Genomic DNA, 13,163 nt, shown 5'->3' on the forward strand with positions numbered 1-13,163 from the left:
GAGAAAAAAAGAGAGACGACACAAATTACCAGTATCAGAAATGAAAGAAGCATCATCACTACTAATCCCAGGGACTTTAAAAAGATGTTAAGAAATATTATGAACAACTAACTCTATGCCCACAAATTTGATAACCTAGATGAAATGGACCAATTCCTTTAAAGACACAAGCTATTGAAACTCACACAAGGATAAACAGATAATTTGAATAGGCATATCTATTAAAGAGATTGAATCAATAACCTTCTGAAAAAGAAAGTATCAGGCACAGATGATGTCACTGATGAAATCTACCAAACTTTTAAGGAAGAAATGACACCAATTCCCTATAATTCTGTCCTCAAAATAGAAGTAGAAGGAACACTTCTTAACTCATTCTATGAGCACAGCATTAATCTACTACCTAATATCAAAACCAAAAAAAAGACATCACAAAAAAAGAATACTACAGAACAAAATCTCTTCTGAATATATATGCCAAAAATCTCCACAAAAATTTAGCAAACTGAATCTTACAATATATAAAAGGAATTATACATCATGACCAAGTGGGAATTATTTCAGGTATGCAAGGATGGTTCGCCATTCAAATATCATAATATAATCCATCATGTCAACAGACTAACAAAGAAAAATTATGTGATCATATCAATAGATGTGGGAAAAGCACTTGACAAAATCCAATATCTGTTTATGATTAAAAAAAAAAATCTTGGTGACAAGGAAAGAATGTGTCTTTCATCACTCCTATAATGTGTCTTTCATCACTCCTATTAAACATCATACTGGAATTTATAGCTAATGCATTAAGACAAGAAAAAAAATGGTATACAGATTGGGAAGGAAGAAAATCACTTTTGTTTGCAGATGTCATATAGAAAACTGTCTGTGTAGAAAATTCTAAAGAATTGACAAAAATACTCAAGGGATTAATAAGCAATTATAGCAAGGTTACAAGACAGTATAATTTATAAAAGTCAATTGCTTTTTTATATGCCATCAATGAACTGTTCAAATTTGAAATTAAAAACGTAACACAATTTCCATTAGCATGAGAAAATTAAATACTTTGGTATAAATCTAACAAAATATGTACAGATTCTACGTGAAAAAAGCTACAAAACTGGTGAAAGAAATAAAAAATCTAAATAAATGGAGAAATACTCTGTGTTCATGCCTTGGAGATTCAATATCGTTAAAATGTAATTCCTCCAAACTTGATCTATCTATTTAGCACAATCCAAGTAAAAATCCAAGCGAGTTATTTGTGAATATTGCCAAACTGATTCTAAATTTTATACTGAAAGGAGAAAAGGCTCAGAATAGCAGACATAACCCTGAAGAACAAAGTCAGAGGACTGACACTTCCTGACTTCAAGGCATACTATAAAGCTACAATAATCCAGACAGCATGATATCAGTGAAAGGATAAAAAAATAGATCAATGGAACAGAATAGAGAGCCCAGAAATAAATCTACACAAATATAGTCAACTGATCATTGGCAAGAGGTGTTCAGTGGAGAAAAGGCAGTTGTTATAACAAGTGTTGCTGAAACAATTGGACACGCATACGCAAAACTATGTATTTAGACCCAGACCTTCCACCTTCAACAAAAACTAACTCATAATGGTCCGTAGACCTAAATGTAAAATGCAAAACTATAGCATTTCTAGAAGATAACATAGGGGGAAAAAAAAACCTGGAAACCCTGGTGGCATAGTGGTTAAGTGCTATGGCTGCTAACCAAAGGGTCGGCAGTTCGAATCCTCCAGGCACTCTTTGGAAACTCTATGGGGCAGCTCTACTCTGTCCTATAGGGTCGCTATGAGTCGGAATCGACTCTAAAGCACTGGGTTTGGCTTTTGGTTTTAGGTAGCCTTCAGTTTGGCAATGAGTTCTTAGATGCAATGCGAAAAGCGTAATTCATGGAAGAAGAACATGGATAAGTTGGACTTTTTAAAAATTAAAAATAGCTGCTCTATAAGAAATACTGCTAAGAGAATGAAAAGACTAACCACAGACTGGGAGAAAATATTTACAAAATAAAAACCAAACCAAAAATTCATTGCCGTTGAGTCGATCCTGACTCATAGCATCCCTACAGGACAGAGTAGAACCACGCCATAGGGTTTCCAAGGGCTTCGAATCTTTATGGAAGCTGACTGCCACAATTTTCTCCCACGGAGTGGCCAGTGGGTTTGAACCTCTGACCTTTCAGTCAGCAGCCCAGCACTTAACCACTGTGCCACCAGGGCTCCACTTGCAAAATACCTTTCTGATAAAGGATGTACATCCAAACTATACAAAGAATTGTTAAAACTCAACAATAAGAAAACTAACAATTAAACAATTCCTTATGCTGGACTATATGAAGTAGAACATGGCATCAGGATTGGAGGAAGACTCATTAATAACCTGCTTTATGCAGGGGGCAGGGCCATGATGGCAGAGTAGTCAGATGCTTCCGGTGGTCCCTCTTACAACAAAGACCCAAAAGAACAAGTGAATTGATTATATTTGATAATCTAGGTGCCCTGAATATCAAAGGCGAAGTTGAGGAATCGGACTGAGTGGCAGGGGGAGGGAGAGATGGTTCAGAAGCAGCAAGGAGTTGCCGGATCTGACCTGGTGGGAAATGGCACCCTACAGGCTTGGTGCACTGGCATAACGCAAGCACAGTGAGACAAGCGGTGGCGTTCAGGATGCATTTTCCACATCGAGAGAGACCGAGCGGTGGGGAGTTCACTCACACCTCCAGGGTCAGCAAAAAGTGGTGCTCTTGGCATAAGCACTTGTGTCTAATCTACTGCACAGACTGTAAAACACCCCTCCGGAAAAAACTCTTTCCCTTTTAAATGACCCCTTCCCACTCTGCTCTGGGTCCCAAGCCAGCTTCAGTGATAGTCACTGTCCCTGGGCTGGGAGTAAGACCTGTTGTGCACCCTGAGCCATCCTCCTGGCTTTGGAGAAGCAAAAAATTAACAAACGGGAAAAAATAATCTGCCGGCTCCCCTAAAATGGGAACTCAGGGTAGAAACAGCTCTTTTGCCTAAGCACAGGCATAAGCAATCCATGGACTTTGAATGCTGTTCACCCCTGCACAGACCTGTGTGGGCCCGTTTCAATAGCATAGGTATATACCTGAAGTCTGAATTCAACAGTTTCAGCCATATGGCGGGAAAGCAGGTTCATGATGTTTGACATCACTCCACATATTAAGCAGGGTCCTCACCTACCCACATCAGGGGCCTGAGGACTGGTAGCTTCACCCACACAGCCTAGCCACTCTTAACAGGGGTCCAAGGATAAGTGGTGTCCCCCAGTCCTTTTAGCTAAGAACATTGTGTGTCCATAGTCTCACTGCAAAACCCACCCACCTAGGTGCCCTGGGGAACAGGGACAGGCTTTCTTCACAGACACTCAGGGGCAGTTGTCAGTCCCCTGCCTTGCTCAGGGCATGACCCCCTACTGCAGCCAGATACTCGTGCCTACGCCAATCACGCCTGCTTGTCTAAGACTGTAGGTGAGAACCTGCACCACACACTTGGTGACCAACTACCTGGACACCTGAGCTGAATCCATACAAGAAAAATAAATGGACTCCTGGGCTCATATACCTAGTAACAGCTCCAGCCAGCTGGTGACAGAACGTTAGAGCTTCAGAGGTGCCAAGAATCAAACTACCTTACTGTAGAAACCTATTTGGGCATATCAAAACAAGAAGCTAGGACACAGTAAGCAAACATAAAATAAATAAGTACGATAACTTATTGATGGCTCAGAGACAACAGTCGATATAAAATCACATAAACAGGCAGACCATGATGGCTTCAGCAAGCTCCCCTCAAAAAGAATCAAGAAGTCTTCCAGATGAAGAGAACTTCCTGGAACCAACAGAGGTAGAATACAAAAGATTAATATACAGAACTCTTCAAGAGGTCAGGAAGGAGATCAGGCGAAATACAGAACAAGCCAAGGAATGCACAGACATAGCATTCAAGGAACTTAAGAAGATTAGAGAAGAACACAATGACAAATCTAATAGGCTATAAAAATCCATAGAGAGACAGTAAACAAAGTCAGAAGATTAACAATAAAATTTCAGAATTAGACAACTAAATAGAAAGTTATAGGAGCAGAATTGAAGCAGTGGAAGTCAGAATTAGTGAGATTGAAGATAAAGAACTTGACACCAAGATATTTGAGCAAAAATCAGATAAAAGAATTAAAAAAATGAAGAAACCCTAAGAATTATATGGGACTCTATCAGGAGAAATAACCTACAAGTGATTGGATTACCAGAACACGGGGCATAACAGAAAATACAGAGAGAGTTGCTGAAGATTTGTTGACAGAAAACTTCTCTGATACCATGAAAGATGAGAAGATAGCTATCCAAGATGCTCATCGAACCCCATACAAAGTAGATCCCAAAAGAAAGTCACCAAGACATATTATAATCAAACTTACCAAAACCAAAGTTGGAGAGAGAATTTTAAGAGCAGCTAGGGATAAACAAAGAGTCACCTACAAAAGAGAGCCAATAAGAATAAACTCTGACTACTCAGCAGAAACCATGCAGGCAAGGGGATGACATATATAAAGGCTTGAAGGAGAAAAAATTGCCAGCCAAGAATTATACATCCAGCAAAACTCTCTCTCAAATATGAAGGCAAAATTGGGACATTTCCAGATAAAGACGTTTAGGGAATTGCAAAAACCAAATCAAAATCACAAGAAATACTAAAGGGAGCCCTCCAGTTAGAGAAACAAGCTGCATTATGCAGATACACAACCTTTCTTGCTGAAAGCGAAGAGGACTTGAAGCACTTACTGATGGAGATCAAACACTACAGCCTTCAGTATGGATTACACCTCAACATAAAGGAAACAAAAATTCTCACAACCGGACCAATAAGCAACGTCATGATAAAGAAAACATTGAAGTTGTCGAGGATATCATTTTACTTGGATCCACAATCAACACTCACAGAAGCAGCAGTCAAGAAATCAAAAGACGCATTGCACTGGGCAAATCTGCTGCAAAAGACCTCTTTAAAGTGTTGAAAAACAAAGATGTCACCTGGGAGACTAAGGTGGGTCTGACCCAAGCCATGGTGTTTTCAATCGTCTCATATGCATGTGAAGGCTGGACAATGAACAAGGAAGACCAAAGAAGAATTGACCCCTTTGAATTGTGATATTGGCAAAGAATATTGAATATACCATGAACTGCCAAAAGAACAAATGAATCTATCTTAGAAGTACACCCAGAATGCTCTTTAGAAGCAAGGATGGTAAGACTTCTTCTCACATACTTTAAATATGTTATTAGGAGGGATCAGTCCTTGGGGAAGGATACCATGCTTGGTAAAGTAGAGGGTCAGCAAAAAAGAGGAAGACCCTCAATGAGATGGAGTGACGCAGTGGTTGCAACAATGGGCTCAAGCATAAGGACAATTGTGAGGATGGTGCAGGACCAGGCAGTGTTTCTTTCTATTGTATGTAGGGCTGCCATGCGTTGAAACTGACTTGATGGCATCAGAAAACAACAAAAACAACAATTAAAAGATGGACAAAAGATCTGAACAGACCCTCACTAAAGAAGATATGCGGATGGAAAATGAACAAATGGCCAATGAAACTACTGTCCTGAGATAATCTTTAAACCTTAAACCAAAAATATCCCCCTGAAGTCTTCTTAAAATGAAACAATAGGTTAGCTTAACTAGTAAAGAATGTCTGCCTTGAGCACTGTGCTCTTTTAAGATCTATCTATATAGGATCAAATGACAATAGTGACTTGAAAGATTAGATAGGAAACTTAAGGGCAGTGGATTTATCTTTAAGGGGGAGGAACAACCCAGAATGGTTGCACAGCTTGAAGAATGTAATAACTCACTGAATTGTACATGTAGATGCTGTTGAATTGGTGTATTTTCTGCTGTGTATATAAATAATTATGTAAATAAATTATATTTAAAAAAGAAAATAAATGAAAAGATGCTCAACATCTTATGTCGTTAGAGAATTGCACATTAAAACAATAATGTGAAACTACTGCACAACTATTAAAATGGCTAAAATTAAAAAACTTAAAATTTCAAATGCTGGAGAAAATGTGAGGTAACTGAAACATTCGTTGCTAGTGGGAGTGCAAAATGGTGCAGCCGTTTCGTAAGACAGTTTGACAGTTTCTTACAAAGCTAAACATAGACTTAACCATACCATCCAACAATTGTGACCCTAGATACTGTAGTTGTGCTGTAAATGTATGTCTACAAAAATACCTGCACATGGATTTTTATAGCAGCTTTACTCACAAATATCAAAAACCAGAAGCAGCCAAGACATCCTTCTAAAGGTAAATGGATAAACAATCTGTGGTACGTACATATGATGGAAAGTTATTCAGTGATAGAAAGAACTGAACCATCAAGCCACGAAAAAATATGGAAGAACCTTAAATGTGTAATGCTAGGTGAAAGAAGGCAGCCTGAATAGCTTACATGCTGCAGCCTTTCAATTGTACAATATTCTGCAAAAGGTATAACAGTAAGACGATCATCGTGTGCTGGGGCCCTGGAGAAGTTTGGGAGGGATGAATAGTGAATCACAGGGGATTTTTAGGGCCATGAAATGATTCTGCATGATGTTGTAATGGCAGATACATGACATGCATTTCCATACAACTGTATAACAGAGTGAGCCTAGATGTAAACATATGGACTTTAGTTGATAATAATTGTAGTTGATATTATACTGAAAAGAACTGCTATAAACACAAATGTATACCTTTTGAACCTATGTATTTTTGTTGTGTATATACCTTTTTTTTTTTTAATATACCTAGGAGTGGAATAGCAGGATCAAAAGGTGTACATATATTTAGAAGTATCTGCATAACTTGATAAAACAAAGTGGTTGTACCCATTTACACTCCTATAAGCTCCTTATGGGGGGGAACCCTGGTGGCGTAGTGGTTAAGTGCTATGGCTGCTAACCAAAGGGTTGGCAGTTCAAATCCGCCAGGCGCTCCTTGGAAACTCTATGGGGCAGTTCTACTCTCTCCTATAGGGTCACTATGAGTCAGAATCGACTCAACGGCACTAGGTTTGGTTTTTGGTTTTTAGGTAAGCTCCTTATGAGCGTTCCAGTTGCTCTACATCTTTGATTACACTCTGTATTTTCTGTTTCATTTTAGCCATCTGGGGGTGTTCCGTGGTATTGCATTTCTCATGACTATTGATGTTGAGCATCTTTTTCATATATTTGATCATTGGTAATTTGAACATTGTCTTTTTGAGGAGGCTTTTGGTCATTTTCCTATCGCATTGTCTTTTCCGTATCGATTTGTGGTCATTCTTTATATATTCTGGGTATGCATCCATTTTTGCAAATAGATTCTCCTATTCTGTTGGTTGTCTTTTCATTCCTTATGGGTGCCTTTGTTACACAAAAGTTCTTACTTCTGATACCATCTAATTTATCAACTTTTCCCTTTCTGTTATAGTTTTAGCTACTGTTTAACAACTTTTTGCTTATCCCAAGGCCCTGTAGCTGTATTACTTTTACCACTAAACCTTTTTTTAAATTGAAGTCATACCTACAGGAAAGTTGAATGTTCTCATCCATCTCTTTGATTTCTGATTCTGGAAGTTTTAGCCCACGGGTGGACATCAATTTCATACTCCGATCTATAGCAAAAGCCTAGAATAATGGTCACATGAAGCATGCTCTTCTTAAATATTTGTTGAAAGAATAAATAAACATTGAGTTAGAAGAAATTTTCTATGATTTTTCCAAACAGTTGAGAGAAATGATTGAGGTTTAGGATGTTTCCTCTGTCTGGATATTTTTAGCAAAATTTAAATTTTACCAAATGAGAAATATATATATTTTTTCACTTCTATTCAGTTTAGTCAGCACTGTAGCTTAAGGCAAACATTTAATGCAAAAAATATTTTGGAATTATTTGGCTTTGCCCCATATGTCTTTTTATTCTTGGACTCAGGAGTAAGGTGCATGAGTGAGGCAGAGAGGAAGAGCAGGAGGTCAAGTTCGATCATACAGCTGTATTTAAAACTTCTGCCCCCACGTGGTACCTCATGTCTGCGTACATTCCTTTGGCTAACACAAGTCACATGGCTGACCCTAAAGGCAATGGGTAAGGATATATAAAAACATAACGTTCTTACAGGAAAAGGGAGTGTCAATAATTTTGAACAATAACACATTTTACTGCTGTGCCTCATGGTGAATTCATTAATGTTTTCTTTTAAAAGCTTTAAATATTCATTAAAAAGATTGATATGTCTACATTTAAATATATTCATTTGAACATTTAAATAATTAATTACACGATTTAAGGAATATGGTTCAACAGATAAGATTTAACTTTTTTTTCTTTATAGCAATAATAATGGAAAACTTGGTGGCATAGTGGTTAAGAGCTATGCCTGCTAATCAAAAAGTTGGCAATTTGAAGCCACCAGGTGCTCCTTGGAAACCCTATAGGGCAGTTCTACTCTGTCCTATAGGGTCGCTATGAGTTGGAATTGACTTGATGGCAACGTTTTTTTTTTTTAATATATAGCAATAATAAGAGCCCTGGTGGCACAGTGATTAAGAGCTATGGCTGCCAACCAAAAGATCAGCATTTCAAATCCTCCAGCTGCTCCTTGGAAACCCTCTGTCCCATAGGGTTGCTGTGAGTAGGAATTGACTCAATGGCAATGGGCACAGTAATCATGAACTAATCGCCAAAAATATGAGGTTTCCATAGGGTGTGCGTTTCTAATTTCCTCATAGAGTCCGTACAAAAGACAATCATTGACTACTTGGTGATGTAAAGAGAAAAACGACAAGACTGAATTATTTGAAAAAGCTGGGGGAAATCTACCATACATCATCAAATAAAATTGTCTTTTACCAAAACCTTTCTTCTCACAAGGAATTTCTCTTGATCTGTGTAAAGTATTATATTTTAATTGGGCTGAAATTGCATTTCTTTGGTGAATAAGTGTTAAAAACTTGTAAATTATATGCTTTGTTGAAAAACACATGTACTTACATATTCATTCAATGGCATATAATTTTTTTTATTCATTTCCAACTATAACTTGGCTAAATATACTTGTAATTATTGCTCTTATTTTATTTGATTTACCAAATTTCTCTTGAGTTAAGGACAAAGAATTATGTTCCTGGAGCAAACAATTATTGATTTATTCCATCCCTCAAATCCTTGCTTTATCTCTCCTCTTTTGCTGCCGCATTGATACCTCCACCACACGGGCAGGAGAGACTTGCTGTTTCATGTCCAGAGTTATAGCTGCTTTATTAAATAGCCCAGAACTATTTACTTTTAAAATAATAGTTTTAATTGTAGGTCAAGAAATGGTGACAAAAAGACAAGACAGAAAGGAGAGAGCTATATTGAACCAGTAGAAGAAAAGTTTAAGAGAAGAAACAAGTTGGTAGAGATAGAATTCTTCTCTGGTCAGATTATAGACCAAGGTTTGGCTGTATCTTTTGGCTCAGCTTTTACTGGCAGATGTCTTCGTCTTTCACCTGACTGGTCTTACCCTAATAATTTTTTTCTATGTCTCCCATCTCCTTCGCTATCAGATTTTTCAAATGTATATTATACCCTCAGTTCCTAGTTATCTATCTCTTCAATCCTTCTCACCCGACAGTTTGGACTCTGGCCATTCTACTCGATGGCAAAAGATTTTGTCTAATGATTCCTACTTACCAGCTCCATGAGCTCTTATTCAGTTCTGATTATTCTTGACCTATAGAAATTGTTTATACTGTTAACTAACCTGGTCGTCTTAAAGCTCTCTCCAATCTAGGCTTCCCTTTTAGACATTAACCTGATTGTTCTTATTTTACTATTGCTGCTATGTTTTCCTTTTCTCAAATGTGGGCATTTCTCCCAAAAGTTCTTTGATTTTCTTTTTCTGCATTTTGTCTCTCAGAGGCATAGACTTGTAACAGGGGATTTCCAAATTGTTTTTTTCCACCATCTTCTCTCCTGAGACTTAATTCTCTCTTTCCAGATGATGGACAGACTTTCCTACATCATTAAACAGAAACTCAGTTGTGCCAAAAACTGAACTTATATCCCCCAACCCCAAATTTCCTCCCTCATCTGACACTTCTGTTTGTTAATAATGCCACCTTTCTCTCAGCAATTGGTGGAAAAAATTGACCTTCTTGAACTCTTTTTCTCTTGCTTGCCTCATGCTGTCGCCTTATTACCTACATGTGTTGATGAGTCTTCTAAAATGTACGCAGTCCATCCTCCTCTCACTCAAATTTTAATGTCTTTCGTTTACCAATGAGATAAATTCCAGATTGGTGGCCCAACCTTTTCTGTTCACTTATAAGGGAATATGAAAGCAATAAAACTAGTATCAAGGGTTCAGATTAGCTTGAATACCAAAGAGTGTCTTGCAGAGGCTAACAATCCTATTCTGTGGCATAAGAGAGGTGCCAGGAGGGAGCAGGCTGAGTCTAACAGCAAGAACATACATCCAAGTGGGGCAGGAGTAAGAGAATCAGAGAGTGTGCAGCACTGAGATATCAAAATGAGTAGAAAAATTGTGTTCAAAATAGGGCCAAGAGCATAAAACATAGAAGATGAAGATGCAGAAGCTATGAAGGCTGGGACAAATTTGAGCTCTGCCTTTGGAAAGCTTGAAGCCCGTGTCCTAGGCTAGCTTTTGCTGGTATTGAAGAAACAACACTCTAAAGATACTTCTAACACAAACTTCTCAAGCCGTTTTTTTCCTCTGGCATACTGGCTGAAATGTGGTCTTGCCTATTTCTAGACTCTTACCTCCCTCCTTCCCACGCAGCTTTCCTCGGTACTTTCCATACCTGCAGACTTTTGTAAAATTTCCCCTGCAGGCCCCGTTCTCTGAAAACAAGCTCATGCATCATGTTCTCTGTAAAGCCTTCTTTCATCTGTTTGGGCCAAATTATATCTTTTATGTATCTCTATATTTTTTATACCACTTATCACACCCAATTAGTTTTTTTTTTCTTTTTTAGTTGTCTTTTCACGCAACTAGAACTTAATGTCAGGGACTGGCTTGTTAGTTTTTCTTCTGAATTGTTTAGCAGGACACTCAACAAATGTTAATGTCCATAATGTGTATTGAATAAATGACCAAATATCTTGTTTTCTCATCTCCAAGCCTTTGCTAAAACTTCTCCCTTACCTTTAATACACCTGTCACCTGCTTTCTCCTCATCCAGGCTCTCAAAATATTTACTAAGTACACCTAGACATTGTGCTAAGTACTAGAGATGGAAAGATGAAAGGGTTGCAGTCTATTCAACCCAGCTTAAATTCTCCCATCTGTATAGAACCTGGGGGAAATACTGGTCCAGTGTTAGAATTCTCACCTTCCATGCTGGAGACCTGAGTTTGATTCCCAGCCAATGAATGTCTAGGAAGAAAGGCCTTGTAAACTACTTCTGAAAATTAGCCAATGAAAACCTCATTATCACAAGGGAGCCATTGTGCATGGGGTCACCACGAGTTGAGGGCTGACTGAATGGCAGCTGAAAACAGCAATATAGGACCTTTGGTAACCAACACAGTCTCAAGGGAATTTTCTTTCCTTCAAATTTTCATAACTCTTACTGACTGTATTACTACTCAAATCATTATTTGTTAATTATATAATATTGTGTTTTAAACTGTTATTATCATGTATGTTCTTTAGCTGTTATATGAATCTCACAACATGACTTGTCTGTTCAGGCATATACAGAACAGTCTCTTATATTTCTTTGTCCATTTCAATCCAAGTAACATGCATTACACACATGAAGAGCTCCATAGTATGTGATGAGGAAGTGAGATTCCAGGTAGAATGGAGGTGGAGCCACGTGGTGGGACGATAAGGCATTTATAGGACTCTCCCAAGTTGTGCCTCCTTCCTGAGCTGGGAAGAGTTTGATGCATTGTATTGTATGTTTGGGGAGGCGGTGGTAGGTAGTTGCAAAGGTGATTGGAGACTGAGATTCTGAAGGCTGTAAGCCAGTCAATTATAGGATGCCGTTCCAGGAAAGTAGTTCTATGGGCCATTTCATGGCGGATCTTTCCAGTTTTCAGCACTTATTACTGAACTGAGTCTTGAAGTCTCATAAATTGTTAAACGAGGCCCCCTCGTTTAACAATAAAGTATTTATTTTTGTGACTCTGATAATATTTTCATATCAATGCCCAATTTTGGGTTGACAACAGGCTTTTTAATTTCATGAGTTTTTTTTTTTTTAATTGTGCATTACGTGAAATTTTACAGAGCAAATTAGTTTCTCATTGAACAATTAATTCACACATTGTTTTGTGACATTGGTTGCCAAACATATGGTCATGAGTTTGCAAAAGTTTAAACTCCACAACAGCGCAGGCTTGAGTTCTAAGTACAGGTTGGCTTTCCTCATGGGATGTATTTAAAGCCAAATGGCTGGGCTCACCCCAGCACATTGCTGTGTGTAATTTTCTGACCGTACTCACTACGTCATAAATAATAATGAAAGCAAATGTACGTTTATCAGGAAGAACCATCAAGATGCCAGCGCTGATTTGCTGATGACATTTGTCTCACCAGGCATTAAGGCCAGCTTCCGAGCGAGGGTGCCCGAAGGTTTGATTGTCTTTGCAGCATCTCCTGACAATCAGGCGGAGTATGTCGCACTGCAGCTGAAGAACGGGCGTCCGTATTTTCTTTTCGATCCTCAGGTAAATAAATAATCTTAGGAGTTGTTATTTTTGAGAGTTTATTAGGTGCCAAGTATGGAGGTAAGTGCTTATGTTTTCACATTGAATGGTACCACAAATTATGAAGTAAGTGCTGTAATTATCCCTCTTATACCAGGGAAGAAAAGAAATGTACAAAAGTAACACGACTTGCCTACAGCTAAAGCAGCAAAGCTAACTTGCAGACCCACATGGTCTGACTCTATGGTTTACATGCCTAACAATTCATTCCTTACCTTACAATGAAGATCAAAACTTTTCAGTAAATTTTAGTAGGTGTATTTTTTTTCCTTGAGGGCAAATATTATATCTTTATTCATTATTTATTTACGCAAATAGATAAGTGCCTATCAGGCACTATTGTTTTGGGTGATGCAGAC

The 13,163-nt window shown here is 38.1% G+C and overlaps 1 protein-coding gene across 1 annotated transcript in view; it reads left to right on the forward strand.

Annotated features, from left to right (window-relative positions):
• USH2A (usherin) overlaps positions 1 to 13,163 on the forward strand; it is an 894,134-nt gene that overhangs the window by 348,548 nt on the left and 532,423 nt on the right. Inside the window, exon 21 of the mRNA XM_003419876.4 lies at positions 12,635 to 12,765. Within this exon, the coding sequence (XP_003419924.2) occupies positions 12,635 to 12,765 (131 nt within the window). The remainder of the gene's footprint in view (positions 1 to 12,634; positions 12,766 to 13,163) is intronic.

Source organism: Loxodonta africana, chromosome 25 (genome assembly GCF_030014295.1).
Source record: "Loxodonta africana isolate mLoxAfr1 chromosome 25, mLoxAfr1.hap2, whole genome shotgun sequence".
NCBI lineage: Eukaryota > Metazoa > Chordata > Mammalia > Proboscidea > Elephantidae > Loxodonta > Loxodonta africana.